Source organism: Heliangelus exortis, chromosome 26, assembly GCF_036169615.1.
Source record: "Heliangelus exortis chromosome 26, bHelExo1.hap1, whole genome shotgun sequence".
In the NCBI taxonomy this organism is placed as follows: domain Eukaryota; kingdom Metazoa; phylum Chordata; class Aves; order Apodiformes; family Trochilidae; genus Heliangelus; species Heliangelus exortis.
The window spans coordinates 6,186,137-6,208,130 of NC_092447.1; the positions used below are offsets into that span (position 1 = coordinate 6,186,137).

Here is a 21,994-nt window from a genome sequence, read left to right on the forward strand (position 1 = left end):
GGAAGCGCGGGAGTGGAGGCAGTGGACCAATCCCGTCCCTCGGTGCCGGGCGCCTGCGCGAGAGTCAGCGTAGGGGGCGGGGTCTCCGCATGGGGCCGGGCGCGCGCGGCGCCAGGTAAGGGGAGAGCGCGCGCGCGCGCTCGGGGGGTGTGGGTGGCGGGCGCGCGGCGGTTGCCATGGCGACCGCGGCCCCGGGTGATGGCGGCGGCCATGAGGGGAACCCCGGGGAGCGGCGGGGGCTCCGTCCCCATCCCCCCAGAGAGGGGCGAGAGAACCCCCAGAGAGGGGCGAGGGGGGGGGGCCGCATCATGGCCGGAGGGCCTGGTCCCAGCCGAGCTGCCTGGTCAGCTCCCCCCGCCCCGAGCTGCCGCCTGCTTTAAAGCTGCTTCCTTGGCCTTCCTCCCCTTCCTCGGCCTCCTCCTGACATCCCCTCTTGTTGCTTTTCCCTCAGGTTTAGTGTGAGAGAGGGGGAGGAGGGGGCCCAGCGCAGAGGAAAGGTAAGGCCAGGGCAGCCCTGGGGGGTGGGACCCAGCAGCATCTCCAGCCCGGTTTGATTCCCAGAACTGGTTCTGGAGAGCCCGCCCGGCCTGCAGGAGCCCTGCTGGGCATGAAACCTTTTGCCTGAACACCTTGGCCTGGCACCTGTCAGGGTGTCAGGATTCAAGCCTCTCCCAGGCTGCTCCTGGTCACTCCCTCTCGTTTTTCAGGAATCCCGAAGCACCCAGAGAATCGTGGCATGAAATAAACAAACAAACAAACATAAACCAAACCTCTGGTGGATTTTAGCTCACAAGCCACTCTGGTGCATTGTCACAACCAGGGCTTGTTATCCCTGGGATGTCTGGAGCTTGTCCCTTTCCAGGAGGACAGAGCTTGGGGTTTTTTTTTGAGATCTTGATCCAGTTGTGCAGGGACAAAGCTGGAGGAATCAGCTCAGGATTCTTTGAGCAGGTTTTCAACTCTTAATGTGACGTTGGGGTCATCTCCAGTGTCTTAAAGGTTCTTTGAGAAGGAGATATCTGAATTACCCCTTTGCTGCTGGCTGTCTCTTGGGTCTATTTACTGTTCCTGACCTGGGCCATTTCCATGCTGAAAACCTCAAGGGTTTTTAAGGTGAATTAAATGATTTGTGGAGGGGAAGGAGGAGGAGGAGGCTGTGAGGCCACACAGGGACTCTGCCTTTAATGAAGGTCAGGGGAGCCAAGAACCTGCAGAGCTGGGTGTTTACTCTCTCTCTGGCTCCTTGTACTCTCAATAGCTGGAAAATTCCTGGTGTCTCCAGGAGGAGAGAAGCTTCTTATCTCCTTCTCCTTGGTGGCTCCCTCCTCCACAGCAGGGCCGGGAGCCCTGGGGCTGATTTCCCTGCCACATGCTAAGGTGGGGACGCTCCTGGATTTCTGTTCCCTGGAGCCTGCACTGGGATCAGCCCCCCCTGGGCAGCAGAGCTGCAGAGCTGGAGCTTCACCTTGCTTGGCTGAATCTCCAGGGTTTGTTCTGAGGAGAAATAAGCACTTTTTGGAGACAGAAGACAACTTAGGTAGGATTTCTGGTGGGTTTTAATCTTTTGTAGCTCTCTGCAGTAAGTAGAAATGAAGGTTGGGACAGGAAACAACTATTTCTTGGTAACTGTAATTAGAAAAGGTGTTTTTTTCCTGGAGTTCAGTATGACATCTGAGATGTCCTTAGGGCTGTAGTGGCTTAAAAATGGAACTGGTGACACATTTCTGCTGTTCAGTGGGATGAGGAGAACAGGGGCAGTGCTCAGGCAGCAGAACACACCACACAGGGTTTGGTATTTGGGATTTAGCAGATAATTCACACCCAGAAGCTGATCTAAACTGCAGTTCTGTCCATAAACTGAGTGAGCTGTGAGGCTGGGGGGGATTCCTCAAGGGGAATTGAGCACACTGCTCCTCACAGATATTTTTGTGAGGTTCCACAGGTCTGTCCCATGTCTAAAATGTCTTTGCACCATTCATTAAAACTTGGCTGGCTTTGTAGAATCAGCCTGTTCTTCCAAAAGAATCAGCTGATCCAACAGGAGAGCTCTCACCCTACTGAGTGGAAAGGAAATGTTGATTTTTATTTTTTTTTTCCCCCTTTTGATGTTTCCCAACCTTGACTATGCTTTGCTGTGTGCACTCAGGCTGAGTTGCCTGTGTCCTCCCTGAGACACCCCCTGGGGGTCACCCTTTTTCCAGCAGTTTTCCACCCCAAAATGGTTCACCCCAAGTGTTAGGTGGGCTGTGAGGCTCCAGAATTGGGTTGGAAAACCACAGGGTGCAACCTTCAGAAAGGATTTGAAGCCCTGGAGGGTGTGAAACCCCCAGGAGCTCTGAGCAGTTGGGGGCAGCCACACTCCTGGCTTCCTAAACCCATCTGAAACATTGATCTGAAATTGGGGGTCTCTAAAAATCAGATTATTTGAGGTGCCAGGAGGTGTTTCAGGAGGTTGGTTTCCTCCCCATAACAGTTTTTAAGGTCATACCCCACGGGCTGGAGATGCAGGGCAGGCTGGATGCTCCTTCTCTCATCACCAGGGAATGAAATGTTCTGGGGGACTTCTTAGAGCCAACAAAAAACTTTTTTTGTCTTTCTTCCCTCCCGCTGTGTCCCAGTGGGAATGGCCTTGGAAGCAGGGAGCCAGTGGTCTGCCAGGGGCAACCTGCAGCCCAGTTTTGTCTGATTTTCTCAAGTTTTGTTGTAAGGGGAGTTAAGGAAGTGGCTGAGAGCAGCCGGGCAAAGTTCAGACACGAAAAAAAAAAGAGCAATTCTCAGCCCAAAGGTGATCTCATAAAGATAACAAACTCTGGGATTATTTATCTGCCTGGGAGAAGCTGGCTGGAGAGAGACACCCCCACCACGCCATCCTCATCTCCTGACTTTGCTTGTGTCCTCTGTGCACTCTAGGAACTGGATGGCTTCTACAGTCAGCCTGGGTAAAGAGACAGCATTGGGAGATGGAATGCCACCTGCCAAAAAGCCCAGGTAAATCCAGTGGCACTCCAGGCACTTTCTAACAAGAGCCTTTGTTCTGTTTCCCTCCTTGCATTGTTCTGTCAGAGCAGGACACTTGGCAGCCAGCCCCCAAGCCATTCTTTTCAGTTGCTTGAGCCAAGAAAACTCCTCTGTTTTCCTACAGTGCCTGAAACAAAAAAGCCCAAACACCCAGAACCTGCTTGGGTTTTAACCCCTCAGCCAGGGTGTGGGGTTGCATGGACAGTTTCTATCTCTCTGTCTCCATGGTTTGAGCTGGAGCCCACACCAGGTCACCTCCAGTCTGGTGATCTTGCTGCTTCTCTTCAGATCAACTCCAGTTCCTGGTGGGATGGGCAACTGCTCCAATTAATACAATTTTCTCCAATTAATACAATTTTCCTGTGTGTAAATGCTCCAAAATCCCACCCGGGTGCCCCACACTATCCAGGAGCTGAGCGTGGGGCTGACTCAGGGCATTCCCACCCTGCTCCCCACCCAGGGCTGGAGCTGTGGCTTTGAATTTTAACCCAAAATCCAAACACCTCAGCTGATTCCTCAGCTTGCCTTCCACTCCTGTGCTTTCTTGACGAGGAGAGGCTCTGGGAGGGAGCTCAAGGTTGAGTCTGGAATGAGCAGAAGAAGGGGCTGGGAGATTTAATTTTTTTCCTTGGGGGGTGGAAACAAGAGTGTTCCTCAGCATGGGAACAGGACACCTCCTCCAGAGGCCTTAACATGTGAATATTTTGTTGTTCTTTTGGGTTTCAGTCTCTGGTTTTTCTGGTTGGAAAAATTATTTGTTTCTTGATGGATTTATTTCTTGTGGTCCCAAAATGCAACCTCCACACATCACCTCCACTCAACCTCCTCAAGAAGAGAGGAGGGCCCTCAAGGAAAAGCTCCATCTGTGCTGGGTTGGTTTATTCCCCCCCCTCCCTTCTGGGTTAAATATCAGACAGAAAAATAGATAAAAAAATCATTCCTGGCCTCCCTGGGCTGCTGCTTCCATCCTCCAGCAAGCTGAAGTTGTTTGAGGAGAGCAAATGGACACAGGCAAAGTGGGGAGAAGCACAGCTAATGAATAATAATAATTTGGAAAAAAAAATAAAGAAAAAGAGAGGAGGAGGAAGGAGAATTTGGGCTTTCTGCCAGCTTCCAGCTTTAGCTGACACCAAGCTGCTCCTCTCAGGTGAGAGGAGGCCGCGGGAGGTCTCAGGTCCTCTCACCAGCCCCCCTCTGGTGACCAGAGGACCTTAATGGAGGCATCAGCACAAAACTGAGGCAGAAGGCACCTTGCTTGTCCTCAGCCTGCCCATTCCACCCCCAGGATGTCCTTCCATGGATGATGAGGCTCTTTCCTCCTCCTGCAGGAAGCTGCTGCCAAGCCTCAAAACCAAGAAGCCTCAGGAGCTCGTGCTGGTGATTGGGACAGGAATCAGCGCTGCTGTTGCTCCCCAGGTCCCAGCCCTGAAATCTTGGAAGGGGTTAATCCAAGCCCTCCTGGATGCTGCTATTGACTTTGATCTCCTGGAAGATGAAGAGAGCAAAAGGTTTCAGAAGTGTCTCCATGAAGACAAGAACTTGGTTCACCTTGCCCATGACCTTATCCAGAAGCTGTCTCCGGTGAGCGCCCTTGTGCCATACCCAGCCCCAAGTGAATGGGTTTCCTTCTTGGAAACATCCCAAAATTGGGTCCTCCAGTGTGGTCCCACCATCTCCCAAGTTCCCATTCTCCCAAGTTCCATCTCCCCAAGTTCTTCTGGCTACAAGGAACACAGTGGCTGTGCTGGGTGCCTGATTTGGGGGGATTTCACTGGGAACATGGTGGAGGAGGCAGCACCCATCTCGGCCTTGGGGAGGTCTTGAGGAACTTGGTGGGTATTTAACACCTGGAGCTTTGGGGAGGTTTTCAAGAACTTGGTGGGTATTTAACACCTCCAGCCTTAGCAGAAACCAGGCTCTGATCTTCATCTCCTTCTCCCAGCGCACAAGCAACGTCCGCTCCACCTTTTTCAAGGACTGTTTGTATGAGGTGTTTGATGACCTGGAATCGAAGATGGAAGATTCTGGGAAGCAGCTGCTCCAGTCTGTGCTGGACTTGATGGAGAATGGGGCTCTGGTGTTGACCACCAACTTTGATAACCTGCTGGAACTGTATGCATCCCACCAGGGCAAGCACCTGGAGTCTCTTGACCTGACAGATGAAAAGAAGGTAAATGATGATGATGGGTTTTTTTCTTTGGCTGGGATTCCTTTCATCTCTGTCCTTGAAACTCCTGCCTTGGCCTCACGGGATGGACCTGCATGCTCCTTTTCCACCTCAGCCTTGTGTTGATGTTTCTAACCAGCACAGGAAGCTCAGAGCTTGCCTGTCTTATTTTTATCACGTGCTTTTTGGGCCTTCTCAGGGCTTTGAGGCTTCCCTCTTCCGGAGAGGGCTGGGTGGCTCCTCCTGCTTCTCAGAGTCAGGAGGGGCTGAGAAATAAAACTTTGTAGGCTAGAAAAGAGTATGTATAGTTTTACCTGCATTTGCTGCTTACTCCTGTGTGCTGAGTTGGTCTCCTCCCCCAAACATTGACCCAAACAAGTGCCATAGGCCATGGACAGACCTGTGACCTCCTGAGGAAGATGAGGAAGAAGCTGCCTCTTTGCAAGACCACCACGAAGGGTTGTTTTGAACTGCTCACCTTTCCAGAGGGCTTTTGTTTCACCCAGGTGCTGGAGTGGGCACAGGAGAAGAGGAGGTTGAGTGTCCTGCACATCCATGGTGTTTACACCAACCCCAGCGGCATCGTCCTGCACCCGGCCGGCTACCAGAACGTCCTGCGCAACACGGAGGTCATGGTGAGGCAGGGTCCCTCCCCTCGGGTGGTGGCAGAGGCTTTAATTTGGTGGCCTAGAAGAGGAGGGATGGAGGAACACCTCACAGAACCAACCATAGAAACATGAAGGTTGGAAAAGGCCTTTGAGATTACCCAAGTCCAACCATCAACCCGACACCAACCAAACCACGTCCCCCGGTGCCACCTCCACGTGGTTTTGAACATCCTGAGGGATGGTGACTCCACCACTGCCCCGGGCAGCCTCTTCCCGTGGCTGACCACTCCCGGTGCACAAATTGGTCTGAGTGTCTGATCTGAACCTCCCTGGGTGCAGCTGGAGGCCATGCCTTGTTGTCTCCTCCCCACGCTTGGGCTGAGGGTGGTTGTGGTGGCCAGGCAGATGCTGTCTCTTGTGCCTCGTGGAGATAAACCCCTGACTGAGAACCTCTTTCCCTTTTTTAAAGCGGGCGATTCAGAAGCTGTATGAGAATAAGTCCTTCCTGTTCTTGGGCTGTGGTTGGACTGTTGATGACACCACATTTCAGGCCCTGTTTTTAGAGGCTGTGAAGCACAAGTCGGACCTGGAGCACTTCATGCTGGTGAGGAGGGGAGATGTGGACGAGTTCAAGAAGCTGCGGGAGAACATGTTGGACAAAGGTATCAAAGTCATCTCCTACGGGGACGACTACGCCGACCTGCCCCAGTACTTTGAGAGGTTGGCCAGTGAGATCACCATGCGGGGACGAGCAGGTAGGGGTGGCTGTGTCACCTCAGGGTTCCATGACATTGTTCTTCACTATCTCCACAAGCTTTGGCACGTGGACAGTGCTGCCAGCCCCTGCTCTTTGTGCTTTTATTCTTCTCTAAGCTTTTGGGTTTGTTTTGTTGGTTTTTTTCCCCCCCCAAAAGAGAATTGTCTGGATCTGGGCTTTCCTTTGATGAAATCTTCACATGTCATGGGGTTTTCCAACAGCTCTGCTGCTCCTCATCTTATTTTTCTCCCATGGCTGCCATGATTTCCTCCGAAAAACAGGGGAAAAGCAGCGAGTTTGCTCATACAACCCAAGCAGGAAGGTTTGTGGTGTGCAACATCCCCTCCTTGCTCTCTCCTAGGTGTGCACAAGGAGGGACAACAGCTCAATGGCTCTGCTGGTGACCTAACAGGTGAGACCCCCACCCAAACTGAGAGGTTTCCCCACCACCCCCAGCCCCTCAGGGCCCCTTCAGGAGCTCCATGGGTGCCCAGGCAGGCTGGGCAGCACTCTCTCCTTCCCACAGGACACAGGAGTTGAGCATCAGCCTCTGCCCAGGATCCAAATCTGGTGCTGCCCACCTGCCTGGGACCCCTCTGAGCCTCCTGGGAGGGACAGATGGACGGACAGACACCTGGTTTCATGTTGAAATTGTCTTTTGACACACGCAAGGTCGCTCCGAGGGAGCTGCAGCCACTGAAATGCTGATTTCATACTTAGTGCTTTTTGTATTCTGTACTTTACATTAAAAAAAAAAAAAACAAAAAACCCATAAAATTTTGAGTGGGTTTTTGTATTCGAAGCTCTCATTTTTCTAAGTTTGTTTTTTTCTCGTTTTTTGGATTAAAAAACTCCCTTATGCTTCTATTTTTTTTTTTGCTGTGCCTGGTTATGTGATTTTACACACCCTTTCCCATCTTCCCTTCCCAGGAGGGAAACACCACGCTGGCTTGGAGGGAAGTTGTATTTATCCACAGAGAACAAATTCCCCAGGGTTTTTTAGTTTTATTTTTTTTTTTTTTTATATATAAATTATGTCTTCTTGGAGCAGACAGCATTGGATTTATTGCACTAGAGCACACCTGCGGTACAGAGCTACAAGACACCGTCAGAGAGAGGTTTGTATTATTCTGTGGAGCACTTCCAGAGGCACTCGAGGAGGGGGGAAGGAGGAGGGGCAGGAAAGCAGCAAGCAGCCACCAGGATCTTTAAATAATTTGTGGGGTTTTTTCTCCTTTTTACTCAATCAGAGGAGCCAGGCTACAATTAGCACAATGGGACCAAGCTGCTGCAGCTCTCCCGCCCCACCACCTCCAAGGACCCTGCTGTAGAGTCCTGGGGATGACAGAAATTGGGACCTTTAAGGCAAATTTTGCATTTCTCCCCCCTTCCCTCCCAACCTGTTTTGGGTTTTTTTTGGTTTATCAGCTTGGGTGGAGCTGCCCCCAGAAGCAACATCACCAACCAGCCCTACCACTGCCACCAACCACAGTGACTCTCCCAACTCAAACCACTCCTTTAGCTGGTCTGAAGCAAAAATGATCAAAAGCAGCTCAAAACAAACAAAAAAATCACTTTCAAACATTCTCCCCCCCCCCAAAAAAAAAAAAAAAAAAAGCCCAGCAGGCCCTCACGCTGCCCCCCAGCTCTGTGCAGCACAAAGAATACAAAGCTCTGGATCCAACCTCCCACCCGGGAGCCTGCGTGGCTTCACAACGAAGGAACCCAGGGGGAAAGGTTTTTCCTGGAGAAAAGGGATATTATCCCCCCAAAAAAACCCTTATCCCACCTTGGGCTCCCCTCATTTGGTTCTGAGCTACACGGGAAAAACTAAAGCGTGTTCTTCTTGGCCATCTGCAGACAGCAATTTGGTGGGGTTTGGGTTTTTTCCTCCTCTTTTTTGTTGGTTTTTTTTTTAGGCCTTCATGAGCGCTGCGACCACGGCCTTGGCGTTGAGGCTCCTCAGGTCACAGTAGGTTTGCCCGGTACCGACGAAAACGATGGGCTTACTGGTGATGTAGGTCATGGAGATGGCTGCTCCCACCTGCAGGAGGACAGAAAACCCTCCTGAAAACTGTAAATCCAACTCAGAAGGTAGAAAAGCTTCCTCAGGTCCATATGATCCTGGATTTCCATCAGGGAAACACAACTGCTAAATATTAAATGGTTTAAATGTGGAAGAGGAAGATGCAGGATGGTGTCCAGAACAGATCTGTGTTAGAAAGTTGCCATCCCTCCCACTCTGGACACCAGGAGGAAGCTGTGTGTGCAGCCATTTCCTTACCTTGTCATCAATGGTGTCGAATTTGGTGAGGACGATGCCATCGATGAGCCGCGGGGTCTGGGCCATGGAGTGGTCAGCCAGGGCCTTGTTGAACTTGACCTGAGGGAAAGAACAGATCCAAGAAGGGTCCAATAAAACCTTGAAAAGTGGATTCCCCCCTCTCTGTCTTTCAGGAACACCACTCACCAGCTGATCCACAGCCTCATTTCCCACCAGTGCTTCCCCCACGAAGAGGACGAGGTCGGGAGCGTTGACAGCGATGAGTTTGGCCAAGGCTGTCATCAAAGGGGCATTGTCCTGCATGCGCCCTGCCGTGTCCACCAGCACCACGTCAAAGCCCTGGTTGCGAGCTGGAAAACACCCAAAAGGAGACAACAGTTATAAAAGTTACACAAGTTATGAAAGGCAATAGGTTGCCCTCCTGGAGGTTTGGCACCCGCGGGAGGTTCCTCACCCACCCACCGTAGGAAATGGCCTCCATGGCGATGCCGGCGGCGTCCTTGCCGTAGCCCTTCTCGTAGAGCTGCACCATGGTCCTGCCCCCATGGCTCTCCGGGGGGTGCAGAGCGTTGAGGCGCCGGGTGTGTGTGCGGAGCTGCTCCACCGCCCCGGCACGGAACGTGTCACACGCGGCGATGAGCACGCTGAAACCGTTCTCGATCAGCCAGAAGGAGATCTGGAGGTGACCAAAGGTGAAACCTCCTCTCCCTCAGCACCTCTGCCCCCCCAGAGCCGAGAGGCTGGGGTCATCCTCACCTTGGCCAGGTTGGTGGACTTGCCCACCCCGTTGACGCCGCAGAAGGTGACGACGTAGGGGCGGCGGTGGCGCTGGGCGTCCATGACGTCGCGGAGGACATCAACGCGGCGCTGGGGCTGCAGGATCTGCACCAGGGCCTCCTGCAGGGCCTGCTTCACTGTCGAGGTCACCGCTGGGGAGGAGGAGACACAGAGTCACACCTCAGGGGAACACCCCCGAGCCCCAAACCTGGAGGGAGCCACCCGTGGCCAACTTACTGGTGAAGGTCCCCATCACCTTCCCTTCCAGTTTCTTGGCCACCGACTCGCAGAGCTGCACCGCGATCTCCGCTGCCACATTTTTGGCTTGAAGAAAAGATAGAGGGGAGGGAGTCAGGTGCACTGCAGGTCAGCCTCAAGGGGAGGACAGAGTCCATATGATGGATCCTCACCAGGCCAAACCTGGTCAAGTACTCCCCAGAAGTTCCTGTAGGCAAGAGCAGCCCAAACCATGGGTGCTGCCACCTCAATGTCAACCTGCTCACACCTACCGATCAAGTGATCCTTCATCTTCTCCAGCACAGGGTCCATGTCTTCTCTGGTCAAGCTCTTGGAGCCCACCAGGCCTTTCAGCATACCAAACATGCCCCCCAAGCCACCTTTCTTGGCACTGGAGAGAAGCAGAGGGGTGACCTTCAGGTTGGAGAAAAAACAAGGGAAGAGCCCACCCCAAACTCCACCTCTTTGTCCCCTTGGTTGGACTGGAAAAGGAGTTAGGGGTGAGAAAAGGAGAAGTGAGGGGTGCAGGAACCTCTACCTGGGTTTTGAAGGGTTCTGAACCACCTTCTCCTCTTCAGCTTCATCATCACTCTCGTACTCCAGGTCGTAAAGGCGTCCGGGCTCCCGGTTCCGATCTCCCAGGGCCTGTGGGGGAGGAAAAGACACACCCTGAAGAGGGACAACCAGACAGGGAGGTGGCTCCACGTGGACCTCCTCGTTTCAACCCCAAAGCTCATCCCTGGTGGCAGGTTTGGGGGTGGAGGATGCACCCCCGTGTCTCCCACCTCCACAGCTGGACGTGGAGAGCAGGCTGGGCTTGCAGCACCCAGGCCCAGGGGTGACCTGGCTGTCTCTCCTTACTGTCTCGGGGTCAAACTCCTTCAGGGGAGAGGCCTCGGTGCTGCCGTTGGCGGCAGAGTTGCTGTAATCCAAGACTTTGGCATTGGAGTTCCCCAGGTCCCACACGCGGGGCTTCTTCCCCTTCTCCTTCTGTGCTTCGGGCTTGGGAGATCTGGGGATATCAAAGACCCAAAAAAAAAAAAAATGGTTTCTGGTGGGTGCTGCCAAGCTCTGACTTCCCCAAGAAAAGAGAGAGCCCACCCACGGCTGGAGGACACCAGGTGTGAAGTGTGGAGAGAGTGACCCACGGGCTGGGATCCTCACCTGGACTTCTCCCCTGCTTTGCTGTGTCTCTTGAAGAACTCCTCACGGTTCTTCTGCAGGATCTCATCCTTGGTCAGCTCCTCCCTGTCCCCAGATGCAGAGGATGCCTGCTTCTCACCCCCTGAGGCTTTCCCAGCTGCTGCCACAGCTTCAGTTCCTGAGGGAAAAGAACCCTGAGATCACCTCCGAGACACAGAAACTCCAAAATATTAATTCCCTCTCCTAGAACTCCTTCCTGGTTCACTCACCCTCCTTTTTGGAACCTTTGTTCTTCTTGTTCTTGACTTTCTCCTTTGGTTTCTCTCCTCGGGTTTCTATCATACACTTGACAGTCTTCTGGGACTTCAGAGACTGCTCAAACGTCTTCATCACTGTGGGAGCTCGCACCTTGCTGCTCTCCTCTGCCTCCCTGTGAGGAACCACCTGTTACCCTCCATGGTAATTAACACTGATTAATCACAGATTAAGGAAGTCAGGAACCCAAGCTGTGGTACCTGAGGAGGCGCATGAAGTCATCTTTGAAGTCAAAGGTGCCATTGAGGATCCCCAGGGTGCCCTTCTGCTGGAACTCGTTGCGGTATTTGTCCCGGAATTCCTTATGGACATCATCTATCAGCTTATCCACGTAGGTCAGGGTCAGGATCTTCTGGAACCCCACCTGCCAGATGAGGAAACAAGGCTGAGACATCCAGTCTCAGCACATCTGAGCAGCGGAACTTAAAATCTTTCCATCTGCTCCAGAAATCTTCCCTTTGGGGGAGGAGGTTTGAAGCCCGTCCTCCCGAGATCCACCCCGGAAAGGAAAAAGGGAAAGGGAGGGGGAGAGGGAAGGAGGAGGAGGGCAGGGGGAGGGGGGCAGGGGGAAAAAAAAGAAACCAAAAGGCAGAGCCTTGGATTTCAGCACTGACCAAACACACAAGTGTGGGGTTGCTGGCAGCAGAGCCGAGAGCTCTCTGCTTATCACTGGGTACGTGTGGGGAGATAAGGGGTGAGGAGAAGGTGGGAAGCTGCTCCCCAGGGGGACACAGGTTGGGCTTCTTTTTAACCAAGTTTAATAAAATTTAAAGGTTTTAGGAGGCTGCAGGCTCCTACTTGAGCTTTAGTAACTTCATCCTCTCCTGGGTGTACCCAGGTGTGTGTATCCCACCTCCCCTCAGCTCCCCAGAACCCTTCTGGAACCAGGGAGGACAAGACCCACACCTCCTGACACCTCAGCACCACATTTTTTTTGCCGTTTCCCCTCTTTTTAGGCAGTTTTCTCTCCCATTTCACAGTCTGGGCACAGCTTACCACAAACACCAGCTCAAACTGGTTGTCCAGTTTGTATTTGAGCGTGAGAGCTTCATGGGTGAAGGAGTTGTTGCCACCTCTCTCCTGGGGGAGAGGAACCATCAGAAGAGGGGGGTCAGCAGCCAGGAGACACCCACACACCATCCCTGGCACCCCCCCCCTTTCCCCAAGGCACCCCAAGCCCAGGGGGTCCCATCCTGCCTCCCCCAACCCCATATGGTCCCCATCTCAACCAGGGGGTCCCATCTAAACCCCCCCAGATAAATCCTTGTGCCTACATCCCCCTCCTCAATCCCATGTGGGTCCTGCCCGATCGCCCCCTCCCCAGCCCGGTGGTCTCAGCAGACCCCTCCCCAGCCTGTGGATACTCCCACCCCGCCACCCCCCTCCCCAAGCGGATGGTCCCACCCGTGTAACCCCCCGCTCCCCAAAATCCCCCCTGATGCCCCCTCCCCAGGGAGGCTCCCCCTCCCCCCCCCCCCGTGCCCCCCATCCCCTGCCAGGGGGTCCCCCCCGCCTCCCCCTCCCCAAACGCACGGACCCCACACGGAGCCGCTCCCGCCATATTCCCTCCCTCCCGGGTGCCGCCCCCTCCCCAGCTTCCACACCAGAACCGGGCGCCCCCTCCCTGTGCCCCCCCCACCCCACCCCCCTCGGTGGTCCCGCCCGTTGCCCCCTGACACAGGGCCCGCGTTCCCCGCCTCCCTCCGCGCCCACCTGCAGCAGGACGGATCGGATGAGAGCGTTAACGGGGGCGGTGGCGGCGGGGCCGCGGACCCCCTGGAAGCACCAGAGGACGAGGCCGCCTTTGCTGAAGATGGTGAAGAAATCGAGCATGGCGGCGGCGGCGGCGGCGGGGCCGGGCCCGGCTCCCGCACACGTCGCACTGCCCGCCGCGCTTCCGCCGGAAGTCAGCGCCGAATGGCGGAGGGAACCGGGAGAGGCGGCGGCCAATGGGAAGGCGGGGGAGGGGCAGGAGGGGGGCGTGGTTATGCAGATTAGGGAGACGTCATACGGCTGATGGGGGCGTGGTTATGCACATGAAGGGTGAGAGCGAGGGGGCGTGGTTATGTAGACGAGGTGTTCTCTTTTCGGGGGCGTGGTTATGCAAATTAACGTTTCGGTGCGCAGTGAAGGTGCGGTTATGCAGATTAAGCATGGGGCGGGGGCGTGGTTATGCAAAGTAGCGATTGGTGTGCGACAGGGGCCAGGTTATGCAGATGAAGGTGATGTCACGGGGGCGTGGCTATACAGATGAAGAGTGTCAAGAGGGAGGCGTGGCTATGCAAATTAACTGGCCCACGACTGGTTGCGTTTATGCAAATGAGGGGGCGTGGTCAGCCATGCTGGGGTCGCGGCGCGCTCTGTGCGGGCTCCGGGGGCTCCCCCGGTACCGGGGGGCTCCCGAACCCCTTCGCCCCCTCAGCACCGCCACCCCCCGCCTCAGCAGCGACATTTTCCGCAGTGAGAAGGGAGCGGGAAGCGGGGGGAGGGGGGATCGGAGGGAAACATGGAGCGGGGTCAAAGGTTGGGGACGGGGAGGGGGAGATGAAGGAGGGAGGGCAGGGGGAGTAGTGGGGGCTCGGGGGGGTCCAGGGGGGTTGGGGAGGTCATAGGGTGGTTCCAGAGAGAAATAGCGGGGGTGAGGGGGGCTTGGGGGGTCCCAGAGGGGTCTCGGGGGATCACAGGGGACTGGGAGAGTCCTGGGGTGTCCCAGAAGGGACTGAGGTGGTTCCGAGAGATTGGGGGGGGGTCATGAAGGGTCCCAGAGGGGACCAGAGGGGGTGCAAGTGGACTTGGTGGGGGGCTGGGGTTCCCAGAAGGGACTGGGGGGAATCACAGGAGACTGGGAGGGAGTCCAGGAGGGTCCCAGGGGAGTGAGGGGATCCCAGAGGGGTCTGGGGGGGGTCATGGGAGATCCCCGAATTGACTGGTGGGGTCCAGAGGGGTCCCAGGGGATCCCAGAATGAACTGGGTCCAGTAGTACTGGGAGATGCACCGAGGGAACTGTGGGGGTTGTCCCAGGTGGGTCTGGGGGTGTTGCCAGCTGTATCCCCCCCTCCCCATGCCTGGCAGCCCTCTCTCCGCTTTCCTCTCAGAGCTGGGGCCGGGTCTGAAGAGTTTCGTCCAGAACCTGAAGAACCAGATGCCACCTTTGGATGGTGGCAACACCCCTGGGGGGGGATGGACCCCTCCGTGGGCCTCCCTGGGCCCGAGACCCCCTGAAGAAGCCGACGTGGTGGTGGTGGGGGGCGGCGTGGTGGGCTGGTCCGTGGCTTACTGGCTGAAGGAGCTGGAGGGCCGGCGGCACGGGATGAAGGTGCTGGTGGTGGAGAGGGACCCCACGGTGAGGAGACAGCCCCAGAGACCCCTCCTCAGACCCTGCTTTTTTCACGTTTTTTTAAAAACACTCACACTTGGGTTTTTTTCAAGTACTCCCGAGCCTCCACCGTGCTGTCAGTGGGGGGGATCCGGCAGCAATTTTCCCTCCCAGAAAATATCAGGATGTCTCTGTTCTCTGCCAGCTTTCTCCGGAATATCAATGTAAATGGGGTTATTTTGTGGGGTTTTGGTTTGGTTTTTTTTTGGGGTGGTTATTTATGCGGGAGTATTTGTTGTACCCAGCTCTGCTGACTCAAAATCCACCCCCCCTCCACCCCCACTCTTACAGGAGTACCTGGGGGTCCCCAACGAGCCCCCCATTGATCTCCAATTCCAACCCTCAGGATACCTTTTCCTCGCCTCCCAAAAGGATGCTGCAGAGCTGGAAGCTGCCGTCCAGCTCCAGAGGTGGGGGACACACACACACATAAAGTGGATTTTTAAATTTTGTTTTGGGGGAGGGAGGGCTGTTTGTCTCATTTTAACCCCCTCCCCTCCACATGCAACCTCCAGGAAGGAAGGGGCACAAGTGGCCTTGCTGTCGCCCACCCAGCTGAAGGAGAAATTCCCCTGGATGAGCACAGAGGATGTGGCTGTGGGGTCTTATGGTACAGGAGGGGTCATGTGGGGGGGGTGTGGGGACCCCCAGTCCTCATCCCTTCCACGAGCACCCTGCATCCTCATTTTCTTGGTGGGGGAGAAGGGGGCCCAACCCTCCTAAATGGGTGGGATTTGTTTTGGGGAGGGTGTCACGCTTCTTTTTGGGTGGGGGTCACCGATTTTCTCCCCCCTCCCTAACCCCCCCAGGTCTGGAAAACGAAGGCTGGTTCGACCCCTGGTCCCTCCTCCACGCCTTCCGCCGCAAAGCCACGTCCATGGGGGTCTGCAGCTGCTGCGGGGAGGTCCGAGGTCAGCAGAGGGGAGGGGGGGGAATGACACACACTGGGGTGTCCCCACCCCCCCCCTCCTCGGGACCCCACCCCCATTTCACCCCTAAAACCCCTCCAGGTTTTGTCACCTCAGCTGACAACCCGCAGGACCCAGAGGCAGCCCGCATCACTTACGTCCATGTGAGTGTCTGTACCCCCCAGACCACCCCGGGGGGTCTCCAGGATTATCCCTGACCCCCCACTCGTGTGTCTCTCCCCCCCACTCCAGGTCCACATGGCAGACAGCCTGGAGTACCAACCTGTGGCTTGTGCCATTGTGGTCAACGCTGCTGGAGCCTGGGCTGGGGAGCTGCTGCAGGCAAAGGGGCTGCCAGGGGGGCTGCAGGGACCCCCCCTCCCCATCCAGCCCAGGAAGAGGTGCAGGAAAAAGAAAGATGGGGGGGAAATTTTGGGAAAGGGGGGTGGTGTCATCCCTTCTTTTCACGGGGATGATAAAACCCCTCGGTGATTTTTAGGGTGGGGGGAGTCACATCCCAGCACCCCCCACTCCTCCATTTTCACTTTAAGCTTTTATTTTTGTGGGGGTGAACCTCTTTCCCTTTGGGGAGGGGGAGTCACCTCCTGGTACCTCCCACCCCTCCATCCTCAAGGGTGGGGGGTGAACCCCTTAGTCCTTTTTTTTTTGAGGGGGGTTCCATTCCTTTATCCCTCACACCAACCCCTCAACGCTGTTGTTGCTGGTGGGGACAACACCTCCCCCCCTTTATCTTGATGAGGGGGGCTCACAGGTGTATTCTGGGGGTCACAGCTGTACTTTGGGGGTCACAGGTGTATTTTGGGGGTCACACCTGCATTTTGGGGGTCACAGCTGTATTTTGGGGTGCCCCACAGATACGTCTTCTCCTGGCACTGCCCTGATGGTCCTGGCTTCTCCTGCCCCTTCCTCATCGACACCTCAGGTGCCTATTTCCGTCGTGATGGGATCGCTGGCAACTATTTGGGGGGCATGAGCCCCCCCGAGGTGAGCCTCTTGCATCGCTTAGGATTTTATTGTCTTTATTTTATTATTTTTAACCCCTCCCTCCCGTTTTGTTACCCTTTATTTCCCTAAGGAGGAGGAACCAGACCCCAGCGACCTCTCGGTGGACGACGCTTTTTTCCAGGAGCAGATTTGGCCTCGTTTGGCCCGGAGGGTCCCAGCTTTTGAGTCTTTAAAACCCCGGGGGTCTTGGGCCGGGTATTACGACCACAACAGCTTCGATCAGAACGGGGTCTTGGGCCCCCACCCCAAATTAGAGAACCTGTACGTGGCAGCGGGGTTCAGCGGGCACGGGCTGCAGCACGCCCCGGCTGCGGGCAGAGCTGTGGCTGAGCTGGTGGTCAGGGGGGGCTTCCAGAGCCTGGACCTCCAGAGGTTGGGCTGGGAGAGGCTGAGGGAGGGGCAGCCGCTGGAGGAAGGGGGGGTGGTGTGAGGGGGTTGGGTTTTTTTGGGGGTTTTTGGTTTGTTTTTGAGGGGGTGGAAACCGAAGCGCGGCCGCTGGGGAAACTGAGGCACGGGGTGATTTTTTTCCTCCCCCCCCAACCCCTCCAGGCTGTGGAAATAAAAAAGCAGAGTGAGGAGTGTGGTGGGGCTGAAATGCGGGGGAAGGGGGGAGGTGATCCCAGTATTCCCCAGTCCCGGTGTGTGTGTCCCCAGCATGTCCCCATTGCCACTGGCCCCCCAGGGACCCTGTTGCCCAACCCCATTCCCAGTGCCCCTCAAACCTTCCCCCTCTTCATCCCTCCAGTGCCCCCACTCCCAGTATCTCCAGTGCCCTCATATCCCCCAGTATCCCCATCTTTCCCCCATTACTCCTCACTGTCCCCATTATATCCCAGTATCCCCACTCCAGCTGGTCCCTCAGTGCCCCACAGCACCAGTGTCCCCATTACCCCCTTTCTTCCCCCATTAACCCCCATTTACCCCCTTTTGGCCCCCAGTGGCCCCATTACCCCTCCAGTGCCCCCATTCCCCCCCACTAGCCCCCATTCCCCCCATTTTTTCCATTCCCCCCCAGTATCCCCATTCCACAGTGTCCCCATTCCCCCAGTGCCCCATTTCCCCCATTAACCCCCATTGTCCCCATTCCCCCATTTCCCCCATTTCCCCCCAGTATCCCCATTCCCCCCAGTGTCCCCATTGTCCCCATGCCCCCCCCCAGTGTCCCCGGTCCCTTCCATTCCCTCCCATCCGCTGGGGCGCCCCCTAGCGGCGCGGAGGAGCAGCAGCCGGTGCCGGGGGTCTTTTTGCGCATGCGCAGAGGGAACCCGGGGAGGCGTGGTCTCGCTCGGGGGCGGTTCCCGCGCAGCGGCGGGAGGAGCCCCGCGCATGCGCCCTGGGAGGCGGCGGTGCCGCCGGGAGCTGGGCCGGGACTGCAGCCCTGCCCGCCCCGGTACTGCCCGCCCCGGTACCGCCACCCCCGGCACTGCCACCCCCGGTGAGTGCGGGGGACGGGGAGAGGAAGGGGCTGGAGGGGAGGGATGGGGGAACGAGAACCCTGGGGTTATCGTGGGGCTGCCCTCGAGAGGACTGTGGGGGACAGCCCTGAGGGACCGGTGGGCCTCAAGGGACCTGTTGGGCAGCTCTGAGGTAATTTTGTGGTCCTGGGAGGGTCTTTGGGGTTAACGTGAGGTAATTTTCCCTTGCGGGGGAGTGGTCTGAGTGGCCTGAGGTAAATTGGCCGCCCTTCAGCCAATACTGAGGAATTTCGGGCAGTGTGGAGATCCGTGGCGGCAGCCCTGAGGTAACTGTGGGGTTCAGGAGGTCTGTGGGGGAACCCTGAGATAGTTTTGGATTCCATGGAGCAAACCCTGAAGTAGCTTTGTGCTCCACGGAGCAACCCTGAGGTAGTTTTGTGTCGTGTGGTGTAACCCTGAAGTAGTTTCACTTTGTGGGCACAGCCCTGAGGTAGCTGTGGGCTCCAGGGGCTCCGTGGGGCAACTCCGAGATAATTTGGGACATCAGGGACCCCCCTGGGGACAGTGCTGAGGGGACCATGGGGCAACTGAGGGGGTCCCGATGTATTTTTGGTCATTGTGGGGCAACCCTGAGGAATTTTGGGCGCCACGGGGGCAGTGCTGAGGTCACTGTCCCCTCCCCACGCACCTGATCTGGGGGGGAAGGTGCCAAAATTAATGCTGTGGCCTCGCGTGTCCCCAGGCTCCCTCGGTTCCCCATCTCTCCAGGATGAGAGAGGTTTGGGTTGGGCTCTCCCCCACTCCCTGTAGTTGATAGTTTGGGAACCAGAGGTGATGCTGGAGTCGAGATGGCTGACAGTGTGAAGACCTTCCTGCACGACCTCGTCAGGGTGAGTCTCCCCCCTCCTGGCTCAGCACCCAGGGCCAAAGCTGAACCCACGGGGGAGGAGGGTGATGGTTTAACCCAATCCCACAGGGAATCAAGGACTCCATCTGGGGCATCTGCACCATCTCCAAGCTGGATGCCAGGATCCAGCAGAAAAGGGAAGAGCAGAGGAGGAGGAGAGCCAACAGTGCCCTGGCCCAGCGGAGGTTTCACATGGAGGAGAAGAAGCAAGAGGCGTGAGTGGTGGAGCTGGGGGAACCCCCCAAAAAAAATAATCCCCTTGGTTCCTGCTCATCTGGGTCCCCATCCCTGTGGGGACCTGAATTTTATCCTGGTGGGAGTTTTGGAGGAAAAAAGGGAGTTTTCTCGTGGGGGGAAAACCCAGAAGGAAGCTTTGGAAATGGGGGGCACGGGGGGGCTGGTTAAGTAATAACTAATTTAATAATTAATTAAGAGAACAATTTAATAATTAAAAATGAATTAATAATTGTTGGGTGCAGATCCATGGAATAAATAAACCCAAATTAATTCCACCCTGCAGGGAACCCCGGATCGTGAGCCGGATATTCCAGTGCTGTGCCTGGAACGGGGGCGTCTTCTGGGTAAGCTGCTGATGGTTCTGTTCTGAACAATGAACCCACTAAAACCAGCCCGGGGACCCACCAGGGACTGGTGGGAGCTGTGGCATCCCCCATCCTGATGTGTGATGGGATGTTGGGGTTTTATGGGAGCTCAGAGGCTGCCTCAGGCTGGTCCTTCACCGAGCTGACACTCGGCTCCACGTAAACCAGGAACCTCTGTGGAAATGTTGGGAGGAAAACTGGAGGCTGTGAGGTCACAGCCGTGGCCTCAGAGGGTTGGGGAACTTCTCTAAGGTCACCCAGGTCCCAAGCACCTTCTATTTTCTCTCCCCCCAGCTGAGCCTCTTCTTGTTCCACCGTGTCTTCATCCCCGTCCTTCAGTCGGTGACGGCGCAGATCATCGGTGAGCGGGGCTCCCGGGGGTGAGGAGGCACATCCTGACCTGTCCTGGTGTCGCCTGTCACCCTGACCTTGTTCTGCCCTCCAGGTGACCCTTCCCTGCACGGTGACCTCTGGTCCTGGCTGGAGTTCATCCTCACCTCCATCTTCAGTGCCCTCTGGGTCCTGCCCCTCTTTGTCCTCAGCAAGGTGGTCAACGCCATCTGGTTCCAGGTGGGTCGAGGGACCTTGGGCCTTCCTTGGTGGATCCTTTGGGATCTCCTTTCTCCTGACCCCTTGAGGGGGGTGTGTGTGTTTTTGGGGGACAGGACATTGCGGATTTGGCCTTCGAGGTGTCTGGCAGGAAACCTCACCCCTTCCCCAGCGTCAGCAAGATCATCGCTGACATGTTGTTCAACCTCCTGCTGCAGGCACTCTTCCTCATCCAGGTGAGCTGGTGATAGGAAAACCCCCAAAACAGCCCCCAAAACAGCCCCACCCCACCCCAGGGTGATGGGGTGGTGGGGTGGGTGATGGAGTAAGGGGGTGGGTGACAGGGTGGGTGATGGGGTGAGTGGCGGGTGGTGGGGTGGGTGAAGGGGTGATGGGTGAGGGGGTGGTGGGGTGGGTGGGTGGTGGGATGTGGTAGGGTGGGTGATGGGGTGATGGGTGGGTGATGGGGTGGGGTTTGTGGGGGTGGTACCTTCCCCCCATCCCTGCTGTGCCCCTCAGGGGATGGTTGTCAGCCTCTTCCCCATCGACCTCGTTGGCCAGCTCATCGGGCTCCTCCACATGGCCCTGCTCTACTCCCTCTACTGCTTCGAGTACCGCTGGTTCAACAAAGGTGACACAGACAAAGGTTTTACCTTTTCCTCATGAAATTTCCCTTCGGTTTTGGACGTTTTGGGGTCATTTTTTCCCCATTCCCTCTCTCCCCAGGCATCGAGATGCACCAACGTTTATCCAACATAGAGAGGAACTGGCCCTACTACTTTGGCTTTGGCTTGCCTCTGGCTTTCCTCACAGCCATGCAGTCCTCTTACATCATCAGGTGAGGTGCCTGACATCACTGCTGATGTCACTGCTGACGTCGCTGCTGACGTCACTGGCGCGGCCTTTTTACCCTGATTAACAATTAACTCCTTCCTCCCCCTCCCAGTGGTTGCCTCTTTTCCATTCTCTTCCCTCTCTTCATCATCAGCGCCAACGAAGCCAGGACCCCTGCCAAGACCTAGTGAGTCACCAGAACCCTGGGAAATTCCCCCCCAGAAGCCCCAAACTCCCCAAATTTCTCTCCAAATCCCTGGAGGGAGGGAGGGGAGGAGGTGTGGAGGCTGACGGGCTCCTCTCTCCCCTCCCAGCCACTTCCAGCTCCGTCTCTTCTCCCTGGTGGTTTTCCTCAGCAACAGGCTCTTCCACAAGACCGTGTACCTGCAGTCTGCCCTCAGCGCTGCTTCCTCCTCCTCCTCCTCCTCCTCCTCCTCCTCCTCCTCCTCCTCTTCCTCTTCCCCCTCCCCCGCCAAGCACCCGCCTGCTCCGGGCCCCTGAGTGACCAAACCCCCACCCGCGGGGAGGGGACAATGGGGACAACCCCGCCCCCTCTGTCTCCCCCCTCTCCTCCACGCCTCTTCAGCACCGCGTTCTCCCCCGTGCCGTGAGGGAATTTTGGGGGGGAAGCGCGGGTTTTTAACACTTTTGTGTATTTGGGGGGGGGGGGGGGGCGTGTCCTGCTGCGGTCAAACAGGTGCGTGGGTGTGCGTGTGTATGTGTGTGTGCGTGGGTGTGCGTGTGTCCCACCTCGTGCATGTTTCTGTAGGGCGGTGGGGGGAGGCACTTGATGACGTTGACACCACTTCCTCCCCCCCACCCCCCCCCTTCCCAGGGCTTATTTTTGGGCCGGTTTCTCGAGTTTTCTCTAGTATTTTCACACGGAAACATTAAACGGAGGAGTGACGGTTCGCAGCCCCCTGTGCCTGCCCCTCTTTCCGCGCCGGCCAAGGGGGGGGGGGGGGGGGTTTCCCCTCCGCCGTTTCGTGGCGTCAGCACGTGTCACGTCCTGTGACGTCACCAGCCCCCACCCGGAACGACCTCCCCCCATCCCCGTGTCCCGGTTCTGCC

At 56.4% G+C, this 21,994-nt stretch overlaps 4 protein-coding genes across 10 annotated transcripts; 3 read left to right on the top strand and 1 right to left on the bottom strand.

Annotated features, from left to right (window-relative positions):
* Nucleotides 1-75: 75 nt before the first annotated feature.
* Nucleotides 76-8,144, top strand: FAM118B (family with sequence similarity 118 member B). 6 transcript variants are annotated; one of them, XM_071768877.1, is made up of 9 exons: nt 76-115; nt 452-497; nt 2,911-2,988; nt 4,347-4,599; nt 4,961-5,188; nt 5,692-5,820; nt 6,263-6,548; nt 6,912-6,962; nt 7,077-8,144. In XM_071768877.1, exons 3-9 carry the CDS (start codon nt 2,918-2,920, stop codon nt 7,088-7,090), a joined length of 1,032 nt encoding a protein of 343 aa, XP_071624978.1. In that variant the 5' UTR covers nt 76-115; nt 452-497; nt 2,911-2,917; the 3' UTR covers nt 7,091-8,144. The 6 variants fall into 6 exon arrangements, with proteins under 6 accessions (XP_071624978.1, XP_071624981.1, XP_071624977.1 ...); XM_071768880.1 differs by having other exon boundaries at nt 6,344-6,548; XM_071768876.1 differs by lacking the exon at nt 452-497 and having other exon boundaries at nt 94-115.
* Nucleotides 7,786-13,224, bottom strand: SRPRA (SRP receptor subunit alpha). The gene is made up of 14 exons (XM_071768849.1): nt 13,020-13,224; nt 12,303-12,386; nt 11,507-11,670; nt 11,261-11,421; nt 11,013-11,169; nt 10,710-10,860; nt 10,387-10,493; nt 10,121-10,239; nt 9,849-9,935; nt 9,591-9,763; nt 9,297-9,510; nt 9,021-9,184; nt 8,835-8,933; nt 7,786-8,594 (listed from the first exon to the last, which is right to left on the bottom strand). The coding sequence occupies exons 1-14, from the start codon at nt 13,137-13,139 to the stop codon at nt 8,466-8,468; spliced, it is 1,929 nt and encodes a 642-aa protein (XP_071624950.1). The 5' UTR covers nt 13,140-13,224; the 3' UTR covers nt 7,786-8,465.
* Nucleotides 13,225-13,613: 389 nt separating this feature from the next.
* Nucleotides 13,614-17,192, top strand: FOXRED1 (FAD dependent oxidoreductase domain containing 1). The gene is made up of 10 exons (XM_071769049.1): nt 13,614-13,766; nt 14,402-14,649; nt 14,736-14,846; nt 14,974-15,092; nt 15,198-15,292; nt 15,492-15,593; nt 15,693-15,754; nt 15,843-15,991; nt 16,466-16,595; nt 16,687-17,192. Exons 1-10 carry the CDS (start codon nt 13,646-13,648, stop codon nt 17,044-17,046), a joined length of 1,497 nt encoding a protein of 498 aa, XP_071625150.1. The 5' UTR covers nt 13,614-13,645; the 3' UTR covers nt 17,047-17,192.
* A 704-nt stretch (nt 17,193-17,896) lies between these two features.
* On the top strand, nt 17,897-21,838 carry EI24 (EI24 autophagy associated transmembrane protein). Of its 2 annotated transcripts, none has more exons than XM_071769035.1 (11): nt 17,897-18,051; nt 18,774-18,921; nt 19,008-19,153; nt 19,459-19,519; nt 19,835-19,901; nt 19,986-20,110; nt 20,206-20,325; nt 20,609-20,720; nt 20,816-20,927; nt 21,036-21,110; nt 21,238-21,838. In XM_071769035.1, exons 2-11 carry the CDS (start codon nt 18,880-18,882, stop codon nt 21,422-21,424), a joined length of 1,047 nt encoding a protein of 348 aa, XP_071625136.1. In that variant the 5' UTR covers nt 17,897-18,051; nt 18,774-18,879; the 3' UTR covers nt 21,425-21,838. The 2 variants fall into 2 exon arrangements, with proteins under 2 accessions (XP_071625136.1, XP_071625137.1); XM_071769036.1 differs by having other exon boundaries at nt 17,944-18,021.
* Nucleotides 21,839-21,994: the final 156 nt, after the last annotated feature.